This window comes from Eptatretus burgeri, chromosome 1 (genome assembly GCF_056783735.1).
Source record: "Eptatretus burgeri isolate ZD-2024b chromosome 1, Ebu_testis_v1, whole genome shotgun sequence".
Classification (NCBI taxonomy): Eukaryota; Metazoa; Chordata; class Myxini; order Myxiniformes; family Myxinidae; genus Eptatretus; species Eptatretus burgeri.
Window position 1 is genome coordinate 132,355,513 of NC_140961.1, and position 22,003 is coordinate 132,377,515.

Here is a 22,003-nt window from a genome sequence, read left to right on the forward strand (position 1 = left end):
GAGGGCATAGAAAGCGCCTTGGGGGCATAGGAAGCGCCTTGGGGGCGTGGGTAGCGCCTTGAGGGCATAGAAAGTGCCTTGAAGGCATAGAAAGCGCCTTGGGGGCATAGAAAGCGCCTTGGGGGCGTGGCTGGCGCCTTGAGGGCATAGAAAGCGCCTTGGGGCGTGGGCGACGCCTTGGGGGCGTGGATAGCGCCTTGAGGGCATAGAAAGTGCCTTGAAGGCATAGAAAGCGCCTTGGGAGCATAGAAAGCGCCTTGGGGGCGTGGGTGGCGCCTTGGGTGCGTGGGTGGCGTCTTGAGGGCATAGAAAGCGCCTTGAGGGCATATAAAGCGCCTTGGGGGCGTGGGTGGCGCCTTGAGGGCATAGAAAGCGCCTTGGGGGCATAGAAAGCGCCTTGGGGGCGTGGGTAGTGCCTTGAGGGCATAGAAAGCGCCTTGAGGGCATATAAAGCGCCTTGGGGGCGTGGGTTTACCTTGAGGGCATAGAAAGCGCCTTGGGGGCGTGGGTGGCGCCTTGAGGGCATAGAAAGCGCCTTGGGGGCATAGAAAGCGCCTTGGGGGCGTGGGTGGCGCCTTGAGGGCATAGAAAGCGCCTTGGGGGCATAGGAAGCGCCTTGGGGGCGTGGGTAGCGCCTTGAGGGCATAGAAAGTGCCTTGAAGGCATAGAAAGCGCCTTGGGGGCATAGAAAGCGCCTTGGGGGCGTGGCTGGCGCCTTGAGGGCATAGAAAGCGCCTTGGGGCGTGGGCGACGCCTTGGGGGCGTGGATAGCGCCTTGAGGGCATAGAAAGTGCCTTGAAGGCATAGAAAGCGCCTTGGGAGCATAGAAAGCGCCTTGGGGGCGTGGGTGGCGCCTTGGGTGCGTGGGTGGCGTCTTGAGGGCATATACAGCGCCTTGGGGGCGTGGATGGCGCCTTGAGGGCATAGAAAGCGCCTTGGGGGCGTGAATAGTGTTCAGAGCTGGAGGGAATCGCCGGCAAGATGAGGTTCACATCACATCCGTGACCCGTGCGTCAGCGGTTTCCGATTTTATTTACCCTGTTCCTACGTATTAAATAGATGACCCGTTTCCATTAAACATTTTTATTGACGTGTTTGAATTCTTCCTCTGGATCTGTTTGACTGAGCATTTCGTGTCGGCCATGGCGTTATAGTAAGCGTTAGTGTCCCTTCCGTGTTTGTAAATAATATCATCGTTGTTTGCTCGTTCCCTTTCAATTCCTCCACGTGGTTTCTCTCACTCCTTCAGCGGACACATGAAACACGGGGATTCCCCTCGGTTCGAGCACGTGACGTCACATTGGGGAATCCCCCTGACGACAGGTGACCGGTAAATGTTGACTAGTTTTGTATAATTGGCGAAAAGTGAAGTCCGTCTCTGTCAAGATAATTATTGTTTGTGTTTTCGTGCGATGACTCATCACTGATCACTGTTTCGGGATCTCACGGCCGTGACCTTCGACCCCAGTGAAGCTCCCTGTACTCCGAGCCATGCTGCTCTCGCTGGTGGTGCACGTCAACTCGCTGCGGTACTGGATCCCTGCGGCGGCCTTGCTCGGGATGGCGCCCGCGTTCGTGCTGGGCCGCCTCGCTGGGTTGCTGCTGCTGCCTCGCCGGGCGCGACGGCGAATGGACGATCGGATGTACGCGCTGTACCAGCGTGCCGTGCTCTGTTTCTTCGAGAACTTCACCGCCGTGGAGGTGTGAACCGGCCCTCACCTCGAGGCACGTGCTCTGTGTGCACAACCGACCCGGGACAGACGTCGCGTCCGAACGCGGTGACTCGAGAAGTGCAGGACGTAACGGAGTGAGCGGGGTTGTCCTCACCGAGTTTCCCTCATTGCCCTCACCGGGTTGTGCTCACCGGGTTACCCTCATTGCGCTCGCGGGTTTGCCCTCGTCAGGTGCCCTCACCCGGTTGCCTTCTCCGTGTTGCCCTCACAGAGTTGCCTTCACGTGGTTGCCCTCATTGCGCTCACGGGTTTGTCCTCACCGAGTTTTCCTCATTGCCCTCACCGGGTTGTGCTCACCGGGTTACCCTCATTGCGCTCGCGGGTTTGCCCTCGTCAGGTGCCCTCACCCGGTTGCCTTCTCCGTGTTGCCTTCACAGAGTTGCCTTCACGTGGTTGCCCTCATTGCGCTCGCCGGGTTACCCTCAGGGTCATTCCATGTCAAATTAGCCAAAAAAGTGAAATTTTGCGGTGACCCCCTCAGATTTTCCTGAAAAAAATTCTCAAAGCTACCTTAACATATATGAGGAAGGTTTGCCAAGTTATAGCTCAAAATTCCAAGTAGTGTTTGAGATATGGTCCTACAAACACCCTCGGGGTGCTTCAATCCTGGCAGTCTTGTGTTGCAGATTTGTATCTGAAGCATTTTTGGAGGGATCTAAATTTCAGAGTTTTACAGAGTTCTGAAAATTCACACAAATGGTGACTATTAGTGAGGCTTTCAGAATCTGACATCAAAAATGTTCTACTTAAAATACTTTTTTAAGATAAGTACTCTCAAAAGTAGTGATTTGTAACATGCAGTGAAAAAAATTTGAGTTTTCAAATTGCTGCCAACAGTCATTTTATTCATCATGAAGAATTTTCTTGCCCGATTTACATAATCTAGTAACTGGATCATTTACACAAGAAAACTGAAACCTTTTGGAGCAAAATCTTGGGTGGTATAGGTGTCTGAACTTTGCTCCAGACTCAACGACACTGAAATTTACCCCGGTTTTACCCCAAGTGTTCACCATGTTGACAGTTACACAGCTCTTTTAAATTTTTGTCATCTAAAGACACATACATAGGCAAACTGTGGTATAAAATTCAAGAGTTGTTCTTGATCCCTTCTATTTTTAAACGATTTTTATAAAGGCCCACTATTTAAAAAAAACATGTTCGATGAAAGATGTAGAATAAAAGCAATAGGTGTGCTTTTAAAGTGGAAGCCATGCCAAACATTCATAAGTTGGCACCACAATGATCAAATTATTGTGTTTTTTGGTCAGAACAAGTTTGTGGTTACTTTAAGTTGGCTAACATTTTTAAAAAAGGATATTTTAGTTTAAGGCCACCGCCAATCTCAACTACAAATTAAGACGCATAATGTGATCATAATAATCACCATTATAAATATTCATTTGCATATCAAATTGTTTATATACTTAGTGTACATTGTACGAAAGTCTACATCCATTTGTAAATGTAGGTACAATATCTGATTCAACTTTTTTTCATAATTTCATATCAAATTGTTTGGACCAATGTACTTGGATCCATTGTACAAAGTGAACAGTGATTAGTTTTATAATTGCCAGGATATAATAAAATGTAACAATGAGCATTGGCATTTACTACAGGGCTGTGTATTAGGTTAAAGCCTTAATAAGACAGAGTTGTGCTTCATGCCAAACTTTGGAAATGATTTTGGTACACTTCTTTAAGCTTTACGAAACTGATTAATATATTGTTAGATTCCACTCAAGTCATACTTCCTTACAATATCTTTATTTTTTCTATATGTTTGTTAGTAAAAAAATTATTTAAAAAAGTAGCTTTTGGGACTGCAGAATTATTTGAAATTGATGCATTTAAAAAAAAAATTCGTTTAAAAATAGAAGGGATTGAGAACAACTCTTGAATTTTATACCACAGTTTGCCTATGTATGTGTCTTTAGATGACAAAAATTTAAAAGAGCTGTGTAACTGTCAACATGGTGAACACGGGGTAAAACCGGGGTAAATTTCAGTGTCGTTGAGTCTGGAGCAAAGTTCAGACACCTATAGCACCCAAGATTTTGGTCCAAAAGATTTCAGTTTTCTTGTGTAAATGATCCAGTCACTGGATTATGTAAATCAGGCAACAAAATTCTTCATGATGAATAAACTGACTGTTGGCAGCAATTAAAAAAATTCAAATTTTTTTGACTGCATGTTACAAATCACTACTTTTGAGAGTACTTATCTTAAAAAGTATTTTAAGTACGGAACATTTTTCATGTCAGATTCTGAAAGCCTCTGGAATTTAGAGCCCTCCAAAAATGCTTCAGATACAAATCTGCAACTCGCGACTGCCAGAATTGAAGCACCCCGAGGGTGTTTGTAGGACCATATCTCAGACACTCTTGGAATTTTGAGATATAACTTGGCAAACCTTCCTCATATATGTTAAGGTAGCTTTGAGATTTTTTTTCAGAAAAATTTGAGGGGGTCACCGCAACCCCCGGCTGAAATGACACGGAATGAGCCCTTACCGGGTTGCCCTTATTGCGCTCGCGGGTTTGCCATCGCCGGGTTGCCCTTGCTGGGTTGCGCTTGCCGGGTTGCCCTTGCCATGTTGCTCTCACGGAGTTGCCTTCACGTGGTTGCCCTCATTGAGCTCGCTGGGTTGCCCTCACGGGGTTGCGCTCGTTGGGTTGTCCTCGCCAAGTTGCCCTTATTTTGCTCACAGGTTTGCACTCTTCACGTTGCCCTCGTGGGGTTGCTCTCGGGTTGCCTTCGTGGGGTTGCCTTTGCCGGGTTACCCTCGCTGGGTTGCCCTCACCGGATTGCGCTCGCGTGGTTGCCCTCACGTGGTTGCCCTTGTCTGGTTGCCCTCACAGAGTTGCCTTCATGTGGTTGCCCTCATTGCGCTTGCCGGGTTGCGCTCGCCGGGTTGCGCTCGCGGGGTTGCCCTCACGTGGTTGCCCTCACGTGATTGCCCTCACGGAGTTTCCTTCATGTGGTTGCCCTCATTGCGCTCGCAGGGTTGCCCTCATGTGGTTGCCCTCACGTGGTTGCCCTGACTGCCTGCCCCCATAAACGAGCAAAAGTAATAAATCGTGAATTGAACAGAATACACACGTCTTATCAGATGTACTCGGTGGACTGTACCGTTCTCGTGGCATATCCACGACCCGTTACTCAATCTACCAGGTACCTACCTTGTAACCCTGTCCACAAGATGACCTTGATACCCAACCTATTTTACATCTTGGCAGGGAATTCGGACCTGTGGTTCACGGTTAGGTCCTCAACACAGCTGCTTGCACATGGACATACTTCTCTTCCTCAGAAGCATTTTCATTCCCACAGCAAGTTACCCCTGAGGACTTGAAGAGTGACCCATTAAGTGTATGCTGGCATTGCGTGTAGAGTAGACACCCCAATAAACCAATTACTCCTGCTTTGGCGGTCATTCATGAGCCAGCTGGGTTTTTTCCATTAATCCGATGCTGAAATCGTAAAGCTCTTGTGATTGGTTTGGTTTCCAAAAGATTGGAATCCAAAGTCTCACTTCAGGTTTACCGTCAGCGGGATTTGAACCGACAAGCTCTGGATGCCATCCGGTGTCACCACATGGTCACCACCTTATTCTTAGGTATTGATGAGAGATATTGAAGATGTTTTGATAAAGACATGAAATGTTACACAATGAGAGATTGTGATTGTGAGTGTGTGTTCATGAACATTGCAGGTGTTATTCCCAGAAAGAGTGAGGAATGTGAAGATTTCCCCAGATTATCCGATTTCCCCTCCATATATATATATATATATATATATATATATATATATATATATATATATATATATATATATATATATATATATATATATATATATATATATATATATATATATATATATATATATATATATATATATATATATATATATATGTGAACCGTTTTTACAGCCATTTTTCCCTGCTGTGCAGGGGTTTGGCTTTTTCTTGAGGCAATGTTTTATGGCCGGATGCCCGTCCTGACGCCAACCCTGGTCACCTCTTACGACACACAGGGATATGGTACACCTATTCTAACCGGGGCATACACCGGGACCAGTACACTGGCACTCATTTCGCCGACCTCGGAAGGATGACAGGCTGAGTCAACCCCCTGGTGTTAATTCAGCAGCCAACGGGGCTTGAACTCAGGACACTGGGATCCCAAGCCGCCACCCGAACCACTAAGCCAACACCAGGCATATATATGTATATATATATATATATATATATATATATATATATATATATATATATATATATATATATATATATATATATATATATATATATATATATATATATATATATATATATATATACATACGTATATATATATATATATATATATATATATATATATATATATATATATATATATATATATATATATATATATATATATATATATATATATATATATACATACGTATATATATATATATATATATATATATATATATATATATATATATATATATATATATATATATATATACACCAGCAGGGGCTATCCCCAAGGAGATAGGGGGTGCCTAGCGCTGCCCAGCGAGGTGACTTTTCCTGGCGGTGGTTTCGATTCGTGTTAGATATTGGAAAACTGTGGAGTTATTGGCCTCATGGTGGTTACCTTTTGACTGCAGGCCAGCAGTAGCACTGCCTGACCCCACATCCCAATGTACACCTTGTAGCAGCCTTTGACGTCTGCAAAATGGACGGCGAGGCCAACGTGTGGTTGCTTTAAACCTTGCCCAGATTTTGGGGTACATGCATCCATAATACGGGGCCTCTCAGTGATATGGTTCGGGCGTGAAAGAATAACGCACAAAAACTTGAAGATACGTATATCGACTTGCATCCCCCATTAGCAGTAATCCTGAAAGTAATTGTTATCAATATCATTCCGACTTCATTTTATATACAGATTCCGTCTATTTATTATGTACGCCACTATAGTAGACCTTTTTGAGCCAATCTTCCACCACTGTGCTCCATCCATGCTCTTTCCCTTCCATCCCTCGACACCCATCTCCCAAAATTCCTTCCCATCTCTCTGTACCGTTCCCCACACTTCCTTCTCCTTCGTTTTGTCCCTCCAGGTCGTCGTGTATGGCGATATTCCGGCGCAGAGGGAGAACGTCATTTACATTGCCAATCACCAGAGTACCGGTAAGTGAGGTTCCTTTTTTGATGGACGAAGGTTGCGTAACTACCTTGGTGAGTGGGCGCATGACCTCCATGTATGGAGATCACGCCGAAAGGGAAGACCTTTGGGATCACGAAGATTTATTTTCTCATCGTGCGTCGAGTTTGCGTCAAATGCCCGGCGGTTATACCCGCAGCGAAACGTATCTTCCCGAACCGGTGTGCAGTTGACTGGGTCGTTGCTGACATGGTGGCTGTGAGGCAGGGTGCTCTTGGAGACATGCGCTACATCCTTAAAGATGGTCTCAAGTGGCTTCCTTTATACGGATGGTACTTCTCGCAGGTGTGTGCTTTGAGCGTGCCAACGACTACGGACGATGTTTGCCGTTGAGCATGCAAAGGTCAGAGTGCAAACATGGTGTGATTTATGTCTCTTTTTACGTGTGATGTTTGATTGGACAGCACGGTGGAACCTACGTAAAGCGGAGCTTGAAGTTTGATGAGAAAATGATGGTACGAAAGCTGCACGAATACGTGAAGATGGATTCACCCGTACGTGTCTACCTTCCTCACAGCACTCCTAACCTGTGGTTTACATTTAGATTCTGGGCTGTGTCTACCAATAGAACCTAAACATCGACATTATGAACCTTGTTCACCAACATGGATCAAATCTAGATGTATTTATGGATTTTGTTGAGCGACATGCCCCTAACAGCTGAAGACGTTCCTGTAAACCACCTCCAGATGTTCCTGGTGATCTTTCCAGAAGGAACTCGTTACAACCCGGAGCTACCACAAGCTATTGAAGCCAGCCAGTCCTTCGCCGAGAAAGAAGGTGAGTACGGTACCACCGAAGTCTCCACTCGAGATGAAACGGGATGTGACCTTCCATTCGGCAAATAACTGAGTGAAGTTGGAAGGTGTAATTACCAAAAAGTGTGGAGACCGTAAGATGGTGAAAACTACAGTCGGAACCTGCCACGATGTAAACGAGTCGAAGTCGCACGGTGTCTGGGCCATATGTGTTCACGAGCTTTAAGCATGATTTTCGAGAGGGAGTGGCAGAATATGATCTGCTTGAATGACCCAGGAAGTGATCCGGTTTCCTTGTGATTCACATGGTTGACATCCAACACGGCACTTTCTTCAGTGACTCGGTTCTACTCGACGGGCACTTTTAATCTGCCGTTGCTCGTGTGGAATGTTTAATTCAAATAGTCTTTTGGACAATTTGCAGCATTGAAATAAAAAAAAAAAAATACACGGTCAAGGCTCATGGAAGAGCTAGAACACAGAACGGCTCAGGAAAGGGGAAATGGCAATAGCAGGACAGAGGGAGAAAGTAGATAGAGGCAGAGAAACGAGGGATGCACGTAACGATGAGGGGTTGGGGGAAAGCTCGAGGGGTGGACGAGATGGATTCATTACCAAAATTTTGTGAGGGGTTGGGGTGCTTTAACGAGTGTAGAAAAGATCATGGTCTTGGATGGAGGGTGATTTGATTGGTGGTGAACAGCGAGCTGTCTTGAAGACCTGGCAGGAAGAAAGGTGGTTGCACAGGTGGGGGTGGGGGGGGGAAACAAAGAGGAATAAATGAGTGGAGGTGAGCAGTGAGTCTGGATTTTGGCAGTTTCACTAGGAGGGGTTTGCTGGTGGACCGCGTACGTCCTGCAGATACCTGAGGGGGAACAAAGCACGTTTTATGGTCATTTGAACCCGGCGCCTCAGCGCCATCGAACAAGCGTTAATCTCTGAATACCACATTAGACCAACCTGATGGCATCATCTTCAGAAGGGAATTTTTTTTTTATAAACACACCGTGTTGGTTTCAGAATTGTTTCGGCCAACGAGTATTTTATCTCCATGGGAGTATTCAACGGGAAAATGACCAAAGAGGGTGTAAGACCAGAAATGAGGCAGAAGAAGACAGAGACACCACCGACCTGTTGGCGATGGAGAAGCGATAGGCCGACAGACTCAGTCCCATGGAGTCACAGAAATGCTTTGCAGAAGTGCTGTGGTGGGTGAGAGAGGTACCAACACACAGCCAATTAGCACGGTGACGATTGAAATTGCATATATTGTCTCGCGCTAATACCTCCAGGATCCAAACTCTGTTTCATGCCGCTACTTCGCGGTTCTCTCCTATTTCTACCTCTGAGTGACAAAACCCACCGAGACAATTTTCCTCCTTTAGGCTGTGACCTTCCATACATTATTGTTTTACTACTTTCCCTTCGCTCCATTTTGTACCTTTTGACCTTTTCCCCTCGGTACCTGTATATAATGGGAATGTGACTGATTCTCTCCCTATGGTTGGTGGTTCAGGTTTAGATGTACTGAACCATGTACTCACACCGCGTGTCAAAGCAACTGAAGCTGCCATAGCTGCACTGCGTGGTCACGTTCGGGCCATCTACGATGTCACCGTGGCCTACGAGGGATCCGTAGACATGCAGGGAAAGCGCAAGGCTGCCCCGACGATGCCCGGTGAGAACTCTTTCTATTTTCTCACTTTCTTCACATTCCTTCTGCCTCATCTTTCTCCCGTCTGTGATGCCATTCTTACTTTTCACTCTGCTGCTTTGCATCATTTTCATCCATTGGCGGTGCTAAGTGCCGTCTGAAGTGACAAAGTTGACCATCGATGGTGCGCGCGCGTTCCGATGCAGAGTTCCTTTGTGGGACGTGCCCGAGGGTGCACATCCATTTTGAAAGGCTGGACTTGCACGACGTACCGAATGGAGGTTTGAAGTTCAAGCGGTGGCTCCACAAGCGTTTTCAGAAGAAAGACCGGTGAGTGAGAGCAAAGTACATTTGACTTGCGTCTGTCTGGCTGGATGACTTCACAATGTCGGTGCTATTCCCCACTTTTCCGTTGAATACTCCCATGGAGATAAAATACTCGTCGTCATAGTTCATAAAGTCATTCCCATCTGAAGATGATGCCATCAGGTTGGTCTAACGTGGTTTTCAGAGATGAACGCTTGTCCGAAGGCGCTGAGGCCCCGGGTTCAAATGACCATAAACGGTCGTTGTTTGTCCTTCATCGACAAGATGAGTCCGAGTCGATTACAACCGGGGTTGAAAATTTCTGATGAAACTTTCTGGATTAATTTATTTCCTCGGCCACTGAAGGTGGCCGGAGCTTTTGTTTTCACCCCTGTCTTGTCTGTTTGGGTGTGAAGTGGTTCTTCACAATTGAGAGATTGGACCTAAAACGATTACGTAGCACGATATTTCAAAACATTATGGACGGATTCGGCCAAAACCTGTTGGATGAATCGGGTGGGTGACGAGAACACGTTGATTCGATTTTGGGTAAGTTTCGGATCCAGATCCAGCCCATCAGTGGGATACGAAACGTAAACTGTTCAGCCTGGCGGAGTTATGCTCTCCTCCGAGTTCCTTTCTTGTTGTACCTTTAATAATGCTAACGGATTCCAGGTGTGTCAAGAATTTTCTGAAAAGCATCAAATGTAGTTTGCAGCAGTATCACAAAGCGTCCCATAAGTCAAACAGGAGGTAGTATAATGTATTCAGTCACGTGTCATGTATAATAACAATTTTCTGATTCAAATCTTGAGGTTATCAAAAACAGAAGTTACAGGAGAAGCCCTGAACGCTATTTATTGGCAGGGGCAACGATCAGCTTCCATCCATTGGGACCATACTCTGTGCAGAGCGTTGGTGCTGCCAAAGCGGTCTCCTTGGCTATTGGGCACAATCCTGGACGGGTCGCCACTCCGACACACGATACCAGCAAGCTGGTACTCATTTTACCGACCTTGGAAGGATGACAGGCAGAGTCAACCCCACCTGGTATTAATTCAACAGCAAACGGGAATTGATCTCGGAACCCGAGGATCCCAAGCCCAACACCCTAACCTTGAAGCAAACACCAGGCATAGAGGACGTGTGGATGGGCAGTTGGATACTTGTTTAGTCGTTGTGGATGTCTGTATGAGGATTTTGTCAAAAGGTGAACGTGCTGTTTGTTCATTCCTCAGCCACCAACCCTCTTCATTCCCATTAAAAACCTCAACAACAACAATACTACCAAAGGGTAACACTCTGGCAATGCCACTGTATCTGCCCCACTGTTCTCACTGTATCTGCCCCCCTCCACCCCATTATAAAATTAAATTAATTATCTAATAGATCGAAAGAATGTGATGTTGATGGAGTGCAGACATGATGGGCCAAATTGGCCTCCTCCTGTGTCCAAGTTACTTGTGTGTACGAGTGTTCCCGTGTACGTCTGTTTTTGTCGTCGAGTTTTGAGCGAAGAAACATGCAATTCTAAGTTCACCATCCGTTACACCATCTCGATGTAAAACCCTGCATCTGGCTTCATAACAAAGGCTCGACCGATCACTCGGCCCAGAGGTGTCGCGTGCAATCAAAAGGCCTCAAACTTGCAAGAGAAAAGTTGGAAGCAAACCGTTTTGGTCTCGAACCGTGAACTCCAGTGGTAGTGATTACCTTGATGTAGGGCAGAACTCCAGTGATAGTGATTACCTTGGTGTAGGGCAGAACTCCAGTGATTGTGATTACCTTGATGTAGGGCAGAACTCCAGTGGTAGTGATTACCTTGATGTAGGGCAGAACTCCAGTGGTAGTGATTACCTTGATGTAGGGCAGAACTCCAGTGGTAGTGATTACCTTGATGTAGGGCAGAACTCCAGTGATTGTGATTACCTTGATGTAGGGCAGAACTCCAGTGGTAGTGATTACCTTGATGTAGGGCAGAACTCCAGTGATTGTGATTACCTTGATGTAGGGCAGAACTCCAGTGGTAGTGATTATCTTGATGTAGGGCAGAACTCCAGTGGTAGTGATTACCTTGATGTAGGGCAGAACTCCAGTGGTAGTGATTACCTTGGTGTAGGGCAGAACTCCAGTGATAGTGATTACCTTGATGTAGGGCAGAACTCCAGTGGTAGTGATTACCTTGATGTAGGGCAGAACTCCAGTGGTAGTGATTACCTTGGTGTAGGGCAGAACTCCAGTGATAGTGATTACCTTGATGTAGGGCAGAACTCCAGTGATTGTGATTACCTTGATGTAGGGCAGAACTCCAGTGATAGTGATTACCTTGATGTAGGGCAGAACTCCAGTGATTGTGATTACCTTGATGTAGGGCAGAACTCCAGTGGTGGTGATTACCTTGATGTAGGGCAGAACTCCAGTGGTAGTGATTACCTTGATGTAGAGCAGAACTCCAGTGATAGTGATTACCTTGGTGTAGGGCAGAACTCCAGTGGTAGTGATTACCTTGGTGTAGGGCAGAACTCCAGTGGTAGTGATTACCTTGGTGTAGGGCAGAACTCCAGTGGTAGTGATTACCTTGGTGTAGGGCAGAACTCCAGTGATAGTGATTACCTTGATATAGGGCAGAACTCGAGTGGTAGTGATTACCTTGATGTAGGGCAGAACTCCAGTGGTGGTGATTACCTTGATGTAAGGCAGAACTCCAGTGGTAGTGATTACCTTGATGCAGGGCAGAACTCCAGTGATAGTGATTACCTTGATGTAGGGCAGAACTCCAGTGATAGTGATTACCTTGATGTAAGGCAGAACTCCAGTGGTAGTGATTACATTGATGTAAGGCAGAACTCCAGTGGTAGTGATTACCTTGGTGTAGGGCAGAACTCCAGTGATAGTGATTACCTTGATGTAAGGCAGAACTCCAGTGATAGTGATTACCTTGGTGTAGGGCAGAACTCCAGTGGTAGTGATTACCTTGGTGTAGGGCAGAACTCCAGTGGTAGTGATTACCTTGGTGTAGGGCAGAACTCCAGTGATTTTGATTACCTTGATGTAGGGCAGAACTCCAGTGATAGTGATTACCTTGATGTAGGGCAGAACTCCAGTGATAGTGATTACCTTGGTGTAGGGCAGAACTCCAGTGATTGTGATTACCTTGATGTAGGGCAGAACTCCAGTGGTAGTGATTACCTTGGTGTAGGGCAGAACTCCAGTGATTGTGATTACCTTGGTGTAGGGCAGAACTCCAGTGGTAGTGATTACCTTGATGTAGGGCAGAACTCCAGTGATTGTGATTACCTTGATGTAGGGCAGAACTCCAGTGGTAGTGATTATCTTGATGTAGGGCAGAACTCCAGTGGTAGTGATTACCTTGATGTAGGGCAGAACTCCAGTGGTAGTGATTACCTTGGTGTAGGGCAGAACTCCAGTGATAGTGATTACCTTGATGTAGGGCAGAACTCCAGTGGTAGTGATTACCTTGATGTAGGGCAGAACTCCAGTGGTAGTGATTACCTTGGTGTAGGGCAGAACTCCAGTGATAGTGATTACCTTGATGTAGGGCAGAACTCCAGTGGTAGTGATTACCTTGATGTAGGGCAGAACTCCAGTGGTAGTGATTACCTTGGTGTAGGGCAGAACTCCAGTGATAGTGATTACCTTGATGTAGGGCAGAACTCCAGTGATAGTGATTACCTTGATGTAGGGCAGAACTCCAGTGATTGTGATTACCTTGATGTAGGGCAGAACTCCAGTGATAGTGATTACCTTGGTGTAGGGCAGAACTCCAGTGGTAGTGATTACCTTGGTGTAGGGCAGAACTCCAGTGATAGTGATTACCTTGGTGTAGGGCAGAACTCCAGTGGTAGTGATTATCTTGATGTAGGGCAGAACTCCAGTGGTAGTGATTACCTTGGTGTAGGGCAGAACTCCAGTGGTAGTGATTACCTTGGTGTAGGGCAGAACTCCAGTGGTAGTGATTACCTTGGTGTAGGGCAGAACTCCAGTGATAGTGATTACCTTGATATAGGGCAGAACTCGAGTGGTAGTGATTACCTTGATGTAGGGCAGAACTCCAGTGGTGGTGATTACCTTGATGTAAGGCAGAACTCCAGTGGTAGTGATTACCTTGATGCAGGGCAGAACTCCAGTGATAGTGATTACCTTGATGTAGGGCAGAACTCCAGTGATAGTGATTACCTTGATGTAAGGCAGAACTCCAGTGGTAGTGATTACATTGATGTAAGGCAGAACTCCAGTGGTAGTGATTACCTTGATGTAGGGCAGAACTCCAGTGGTGGTGATTACCTTGATGTAAGGCAGAACTCCAGTGGTAGTGATTACCTTGATGCAGGGCAGAACTCCAGTGATAGTGATTACCTTGATGTAGGGCAGAACTCCAGTGATTGTGATTACCTTGATGTAGGGCAGAACTCCAGTGATAGTGATTACCTTGATGTAGGGCAGAACTCCAGTGATTGTGATTACCTTGATGTAGGGCAGAACTCCAGTGGTAGTGATTACCTTGATGTAGAGCAGAACTCCAGTGATAGTGATTACCTTGGTGTAGGGCAGAACTCCAGTGGTAGTGATTACCTTGATGTAGGGCAGAACTCCAGTGGTAGTGATTACCTTGGTGTAGGGCAGAACTCCAGTGGTAGTGATTACCTTGGTGTAGGGCAGAACTCCAGTGATAGTGATTACCTTGGTGTAGGGCAGAACTCCAGTGGTAGTGATTATCTTGATGTAGGGCAGAACTCCAGTGGTAGTGATTACCTTGGTGTAGGGCAGAACTCCAGTGGTAGTGATTACCTTGGTGTAGGGCAGAACTCCAGTGGTAGTGATTACCTTGGTGTAGGGCAGAACTCCAGTGATAGTGATTACCTTGATATAGGGCAGAACTCGAGTGGTAGTGATTACCTTGATGTAGGGCAGAACTCCAGTGGTGGTGATTACCTTGATGTAAGGCAGAACTCCAGTGGTAGTGATTACCTTGATGCAGGGCAGAACTCCAGTGATAGTGATTACCTTGATGTAGGGCAGAACTCCAGTGATAGTGATTACCTTGATGTAAGGCAGAACTCCAGTGGTAGTGATTACATTGATGTAAGGCAGAACTCCAGTGGTAGTGATTACCTTGGTGTAGGGCAGAACTCCAGTGATAGTGATTACCTTGATGTAGGGCAGAACTCCAGTGATAGTGATTACCTTGGTGTAGGGCAGAACTCCAGTGGTAGTGATTACCTTGATGCAGGGCAGAACTCCAGTGATAGTGATTACCTTGATGCAGGGCAGAACTCCAGTGATAGTGATTACCTTGATGTAGGGCAGAACTCCAGTGATAGTGATTACCTTGATGTAAGGCAGAACTCCAGTGGTAGTGATTACATTGATGTAAGGCAGAACTCCAGTGGTAGTGATTACCTTGGTGTAGGGCAGAACTCCAGTGATAGTGATTACCTTGGTGTGGGGCAGAACTCCAGTGATTGTGATTACCTTGATGTAGGGCAGAACTCCAGTGGTAGTGATTACCTTGATGTAGGGCAGAACTCCAGTGATTGTGATTACCTTGATGTAGGGCAGAACTCCAGTGGTAGTGATTACCTTGATGTAGGGCAGAACTCCAGTGATAGTGATTACCTTGGTGTAGGGCAGAACTCCAGTGGTAGTGATTACCTTGGTTTAGGGCAGAACTCCAGTGGTAGTGATTACCTTGGTGTAGGGCAGAACTCCAGTGATAGTGATTACCTTGATGTAGGGCAGAACTCCAGTGGTAGTGATTACCTTGATGTAGGGCAGAACTCCAGTGGTAGTGATTACCTTGATGTAGGGCAGAACTCCAGTGGTGGTGATTACCTTGATGTAAGGCAGAACTCCAGTGGTAGTGATTACCTTGATGTAGGGCAGAACTCCAGTGATAGTGATTACCTTGATGTAGGGCAGAACTCCAGTGATAGTGATTACCTTGATGTAAGGCAGAACTCCAGTGGTAGTGATTACATTGATGTAAGGCAGAACTCCAGTGGTAGTGATTACCTTGGTGTAGGGCAGAACTCCAGTGATAGTGATTACCTTGATGTAAGGCAGAACTCCAGTGATAGTGATTACCTTGGTGTAGGGCAGAACTCCAGTGGTCGTGATTACCTTGATGTAGGGCAGAACTCCAGTGATAGTGATTGCCTTGGTGTAGGGCAGAACTCCAGTGGTAGTGATTACCTTGGTATAGGGCAGAACTCCAGTGATAGTGATTACCTTGATGTAGGGCAGAACTCCAGTGGTAGTGATTACCTTGGTGTAGTGCAGAACTCCAGTGGTAGTGATTACCTTGGTGTAGGGCAGAACTCCAGTGATAGTGATTACCTTGATGTAGGGCAGAACTCCAGTGATAGTGATTACCTTGATGTAAGGCAGAACTCCAGTGATAGTGATTACCTTGGTGTAGGGCAGAACTCCAGTGGTAGTGATTACCTTGATGTAGGGCAGAACTCCAGTGATAGTGATTACCTTGGTGTAGGGCAGAACTCCAGTGATAGTGATTACCTTGGTGTAGGGCAGAACTCCAGTGGTAGTGATTACCTTGATGTAGGGCAGAACTCCAGTGGTAGTGATTACCTTGGTGTAGGGCAGAACTCCAGTGGTAGTGATTACCTTGGTGTGGGGCAGAACTCCAGTGATAGTGATTACCTTGATGTAGGGCAGAACTCCAGTGGTAGTGATTACCTTGGTGTAGGGCAGAACTCCAGTGGTAGTGATTACCTTGGTGTAGGGCAGAACTCCAGTGATAGTGATTACCTTGATGTAGGGCAGAACTCCAGTGGTAGTGATTATCTTGGTGTAGGGCAGAACTCCAGTGATAGTGATTACCTTGATGTAGGGCAGAACTCCAGTGATAGTGATTATCTTGGTGTAGGGCAGAACTCCAGTGATAGTGATTACCTTGATGTAGGGCAGAACTCCAGTGATTGTGATTACCTTGATGTAGGGCAGAACTCCAGTGGTAGTGATTACCTTGATGTAGGGCAGAACTCCAGTGATTGTGATTACCTTGATGTAGGGCAGAACTCCAGTGGTAGTGATTACCTTGATGTAGGGCAGAACTCCAGTGGTAGTGATTACCTTGATGTAGGGCAGAACTCCAGTGGTAGTGATTACCTTGATGTAAGGCAGAACTCCAGTGGTAGTGATTACCTTGATGTAGGGCAGAACTCCAGTGGTAGTGATTACCTTGGTGTAGGGCAGAACTCCAGTGATAGTGATTACCTTGATGTAGGGCAGAACTCCAGTGATAACGACTACCATGGTGTGGGGAAAACCAACACTGATAATGATTGTCGCTACTGCAAAGCACTTTTAACGTTTGTATGGGAGCCTTTTCAAAGGGTAGTGCTTTGGTGCCCAACCCGAGGGATGGGAATAAGAGCCATTCGCAAAGTGTAGTCTGGTATCACTTGTATTCCAGACAAGGTAGGATAAGCATGTTAACCCTTCCCTGATGGTCATTAATCGGCTAGCTGTATTTCTTTCTCAAAACGCAAGACGAACAGTAATTTTACTGAGGCTCGCTCAGTTTTCAGAATCTTGGAATCCCAATCCTGAACACAACTGCCTTCAGCCAGATTTGAAACTCCATCCCTGGAATTATGGTCCATTGTTCTCAGCTCGAGCCCACCATTGGACTGCTAAGTAATGCGTTCATGCAGGAGAGAGTGCGGTGTAGTTGCGTTTGGGGCGGGAGCAGGTTGAACGGCGGAGCGAAGGAGCCAGAGTGCGACGACCATTGCATTGATGGTGAGAACCAAACCATTCACAATGAAAGACCAATTTACCCACGTGATTTTGGATCTTCAAAAAGCTCGTTGTTTAACCAGCAGCGTGCCTGCCGTGCACTTTTTAAAGGCCGTGAACCGAGCTCCAAAGAAGTAAACACAAAAGGTTATTTGGCCCATCACATCCACGTGGTATCCACATCCGAATTACTTTATTCACTTAATTTGCCTTTTTTATTTAACACGCCGTTAATAGCTGCAAGTAATTAGCTCATGTTGCTGGGATTCCAGGTTGGAGTGTGATCTGCTCAGAAGTACAAATCGCATATACACTACAATATTTATTAATTGCCGGAATCCTTCGGATTTCGGCAATTATGTTGGTCGGTTGTGTGTGTCATTCTGTGTGTGTCTGTCTGTCTGTTTGTTTGTGTGTTTGTTTACCCTGTAGCAGCCACACCGTTTCAGCGATCATGACCAAACTGGGTACAGACGTCGGCCATGGTCCAACTTAGACACGTCGTTTTTGGTGAATTGAGGTCAAAGTTTAAGGTCAAGGTCACCGAAAACCGAAATTCTTATTTTCACAATAACGTCCGCTAAAATGGTCATATCGACTTCAAACTAAATCCAAAATGTGCATCTTCCAATTCTGCATCCAACCATATGATTAATTGGGGTGTCACACCAACACCCTTCTTAGCGGTCGGGGGTCAAATGTCAGGGGGGTCGGGTCAAAACTTTCAAATTGCGATAAAAACGCCATTTCAAGTCCGATTGACTTCCAAGATATGATCATGACCAAACTAAGTGCTATAACTCATTAAACAGTAGCACTATCGACTTATAAGAACCAAATTGATTTCCAGGTTTTTGTCTTTTTCAGAGATCATGGAGATATGACAAAGTTATTCCGGCAATTCCTTGCTCAACGAGCAATTTCATTTGCTTGTTTGTGTACAGGATATCTCAAAAAGTTGTGGACGGATTTGAACGAAACTTGGTGGACAGGTTGGGTGTGTTGCAAGGACGAATTGGTTCGATTTTGGTGAATCCGGATAAGGATACGAGACTTATTTAATTTTTGAAGTGATTCTTCATCATTGACAGATTTTGCTCAAAAACGATATTGTACTGTATCGCAAGTTATTTCAAAAACATATTAAGCCCAGTATGTTCTTGTGGATCAGGCATTATGTAGTAGAGGTATGCGTTCCACCGAGTGAACTTCTCATTCACTCATGTATTTCCTGTAAAAAAAAAATCGCTCTCCTGATGCCCTTGGCTGATCTGATTAATATACAAACTAATCCATGTTCCTCCTATCACTGCGGACCCATTGTGCATATCTAATTGATGTTTTTGTACATCTCAAATGGATCAATGTAACGTTATGCTTTGCGGTTGTCTTCCCTTATGACTCGAGGCTCATGGCTGCATTCTACGGAGACGGACTTGGTGGATTGACATTTCCGGCCAAAGGGAAGACATCTTCCCTGGGTCTACATGCCAATCTTCCGTCCCTGCTCATCGCCGGAGGTCTAACCCTGCCCCTGCTGCTCACGTCCACGGGCCGACGAGTGTACTTTGGGACGTGGCTTTACGGTACTCTGTTGGGCTGGCTTTGGGTACTCGTGAGGCCATAATACGAGTACTTCCATGATACAAAGGAACAACCAGAGGTGACATTACCTGGGTGTGGTGCCACCTTATAATTACAAGGAATTTACCAAATATGATTGAAAAATGTACTGCTTCCATATGGGGAGGACTCAGCCCTTGAAAAGTGTTTTCTCGGCCTCTACTGCTTACCTCCGCTCATGTGCTCCTCGCACCTGTACAACTGCCTTCCCAAACCAGTTCGGTCCACTCTTCTCTCCGGGCCTTCAAGTCAGCAGTACACCACCGTCTTTGGCTATCCCCCATTCCTACCCATGATCTTTTCGATCCCCGATAAAACTCCCCGAACCCACTCCTCTTGCGCCGCTGGTTACCATCTTTTTTTTTTTTTTTTTTTTTTTTTTTTCTCTCTCTCTCTCTCTCTCTCTCTCTCTCTCTCTCTCTGTCTCTCTCTCTCTCTCTCTCTCTCTCTCTCTCTCTCTCTCTCTCTCTCTCTCTCTCTCTCTCTCTCTCTCTCTCTCTCTCTCTCTCTCTCTCTCTCTCTCTCTCTCTCTCTCTCTCTCTCTCTCTCTCTCTCTCTCTCTCTCTCTCTCTCTCTCTCTCCTCTCCTGTTTTCCCATTTGTTCAAATACTTGCTTTCTGTGTCCGGTTGTCTCCCCCACCTCCCCATTGTCAAGATATTATTTTTATGTCCTTTGCCTCGCTCTTCCTTCAGTCTGGTTATTGCTTCCAAAAATATCTTTCTTGAGGCAATTTACTGGGAAAAGCCACTATTTCAAAACCTGCTTCGTGTGGCCAGGTTTTCCATTTCAAAACCTGCTTCCCCCCCCCCCCCGATGCCTCATAAGACACCTAATGTGACAGGTGAGTATGTTACACAATCATGTATCGGAGAGATTTTTTTTTTAAACCATCACAGTTCTCAAAGTACACCATTGTAAATAATGTGTAGTACGTTGCAACATCCGGGCAGGGGGTGGAGGCACTGATCCAGGGGTTGAGGCACCCGTTTAGGTGTTGAGTAACCAGGCTAGAGGTGAAAGTGCCTATCCAGGGTTTCAGGCAACCGTTCAGGGGTTGAGGAACCAGGCCAGGGGTGAAAGCACCTGTCCAGACGTCACGTCACCAGGCAGGGGGTGGAGGCACTAATCCAGGGGTTGAGGCACCCGTTTAGGTGTTGAGGAACCAGGCCAGGGGTGAAAGCATCTGTCCAGACGTCACGTCACCAGGCAGGGGGTGAAGGCACCTGTCCACTGGTGACGACACCTGTCCAGAGGTGAAGACACCCTGACCTATGAGTAAAAGGTTCGTAGAGCATGAATCTTGTTGCAATTCCTGTGAAATAATCACACGGAAATGCAGACGAGCTGGAAGATGTTTGCATGCAGTGTTTGTCCATCGTCTCCACCGAGTACTTAAATTTCTTCTTCGAAGGCTCATCAAGCTTTTTGAACGGAGGGAACGAAGTCCTTATGTTCGCGTACTTGATCTGATTGGAAGTGATTTTTAAACTTCATGAGGTACAGGGTTTAAAAATGATTTGGTTATGAGCTCGTGATGGTGAAGAGCAGGGAATAAGCCATTCAGTCCAGCGTTTTGGGAGAGTTTACGGTTCACAATCCAGTATTAGACAAACGCTTTAAAATGTCTGTCGTGTTTTCCTTTTTAGCCACAAGGGGGAAGCATGGCCTTGATTTGAGCTCCAGTGTCGACCTTGTCCTTGTGCTACCATTCCTCCCCCCCCAACCCCTCTTGCTACCTCCAACCTTTTTCTTCCTTGTGAGGACTCCCTCCCCCCTCATTCTGAGGGACATGACGTCACAATGACGAAGCCTTTCCTGGTGTAAAAGTACAGTATATTCGCCATACATGCCTTGGCTCATCGTTTTTACGGTTCATTCTTACCTGCTAATCGGTGGCATGTGATGAGACGAACACGTGACTTACTGCACTGACACGACAACATGAGACCCCACTCGCCAGCTCCTCTGACACCGTTTGTGATCTCACAGATGTATTCCTTCGCTATGGCAACCGTTGATGGTTTTTATAAAATGTTGTACAGTTTGCCTCCGTTGAATTGCATCATTTGTGGAAATCTCTTGACCTGTTATACAATGTTTGTTAATTGGTGAAAAAGAACTTCACCAAGTGTGTTGGTCTGTTGTGTTTGTTTGTCTGTTTGTCACATGGTTTTTGGCCACAATTTCCAAGCAATTGTTCTGAATTTTTTTTTTATGTGTGTCGGTGACCGGCCAAGGACAGCAACGCTTAATTTTGGTGAAGATCCGAATCCAGATCCAGATCTGAGAATTCTGTGTGATTTTTCACCATTGAGAGATGGGGCCAAAAACGATATGTAGTACAATATCTCAAAAGGTTATGGATGGATTCACACGAAACTTGGTGCACAGGTTGGGAGTGCCACAAGGAAGAAATTTCTTTTTTGTATACCTTGGCGAGGCTCGTGTGAGAGCTAACACACAACGCACAGCAAGGGGGCATGAGACAAGAGGGGCAGGAGAGGGAAGGACAAAACAGTGGGGAACAGAGACATGAGGAGATCTATGGAAGGGAGACGGATGGGGCGTGGAACACGGAATTGATTCAATTTTGGTGAAGATCCGAATCCAGATCTGGATACAATAATTATTTAATTTTAAACTAATTATTCACCATTGAGAGATGGGGCTAAAAATGAAAGGCCATGATATCTCAAAAAGTTGTGGGCAGTGAGGATTATTTAATGTAACGGTGAGGATTATTTAATTATTGTTTTAATTCTGATCGATCGTTTGTATGAGAAAAAATCAATTGATTTACTACGGGGAAGCATTGGACTTGGAAAATGTACTTTGGTCGGTTTTCTCGCAGGGTGCTCCCCATCCGGATGCGCCCACCATAAAAGGCGGGGTTTGCCCCAAATATTGGTATTTTATTC

The 22,003-nt window shown here is 46.0% G+C and overlaps 1 protein-coding gene across 3 annotated transcripts; it reads left to right on the forward strand.

Annotated features, from left to right (window-relative positions):
- Positions 1 to 1,201: 1,201 nt before the first annotated feature.
- On the forward strand, positions 1,202 to 21,129 carry AGPAT5 (1-acylglycerol-3-phosphate O-acyltransferase 5). 3 transcript variants are annotated; one of them, XR_015062486.1, is made up of 10 exons: positions 1,202 to 1,323; positions 1,469 to 1,701; positions 6,858 to 6,927; positions 7,131 to 7,246; positions 7,366 to 7,455; positions 7,651 to 7,741; positions 9,236 to 9,397; positions 9,580 to 9,703; positions 18,869 to 20,076; positions 20,137 to 21,129. XR_015062486.1 is itself a non-coding variant. In XM_085898578.1 (9 exons), the coding sequence occupies exons 1-9, from the start codon at positions 1,257 to 1,259 to the stop codon at positions 19,086 to 19,088; spliced, it is 1,173 nt and encodes a 390-aa protein (XP_085754704.1). In that variant the 5' UTR covers positions 1,202 to 1,256; the 3' UTR covers positions 19,089 to 21,129. The 3 variants fall into 3 exon arrangements, 2 of the variants coding, with proteins under 2 accessions (XP_085754704.1, XP_085754718.1); XM_085898578.1 differs by having other exon boundaries at positions 18,869 to 21,129; XM_085898592.1 differs by having other exon boundaries at positions 1,211 to 1,330; positions 18,869 to 21,129.
- Positions 21,130 to 22,003: the final 874 nt, after the last annotated feature.

Coding starts and splice junctions, on each gene's coding strand:
- AGPAT5 (XM_085898578.1), top strand. CDS start 1,257: ATGAAACACGGGGATTCCCCTCGGTTCGAGCACGTGACGTCACATTGG. Junction 7,456..7,650: donor ACGTGAAGATGGATTCACCC/GTACGTGTCTAC, acceptor AACCACCTCCAG/ATGTTCCTGGTGATCTTTCC. Junction 7,742..9,235: donor GTCCTTCGCCGAGAAAGAAG/GTGAGTACGGTA, acceptor TTGGTGGTTCAG/GTTTAGATGTACTGAACCAT.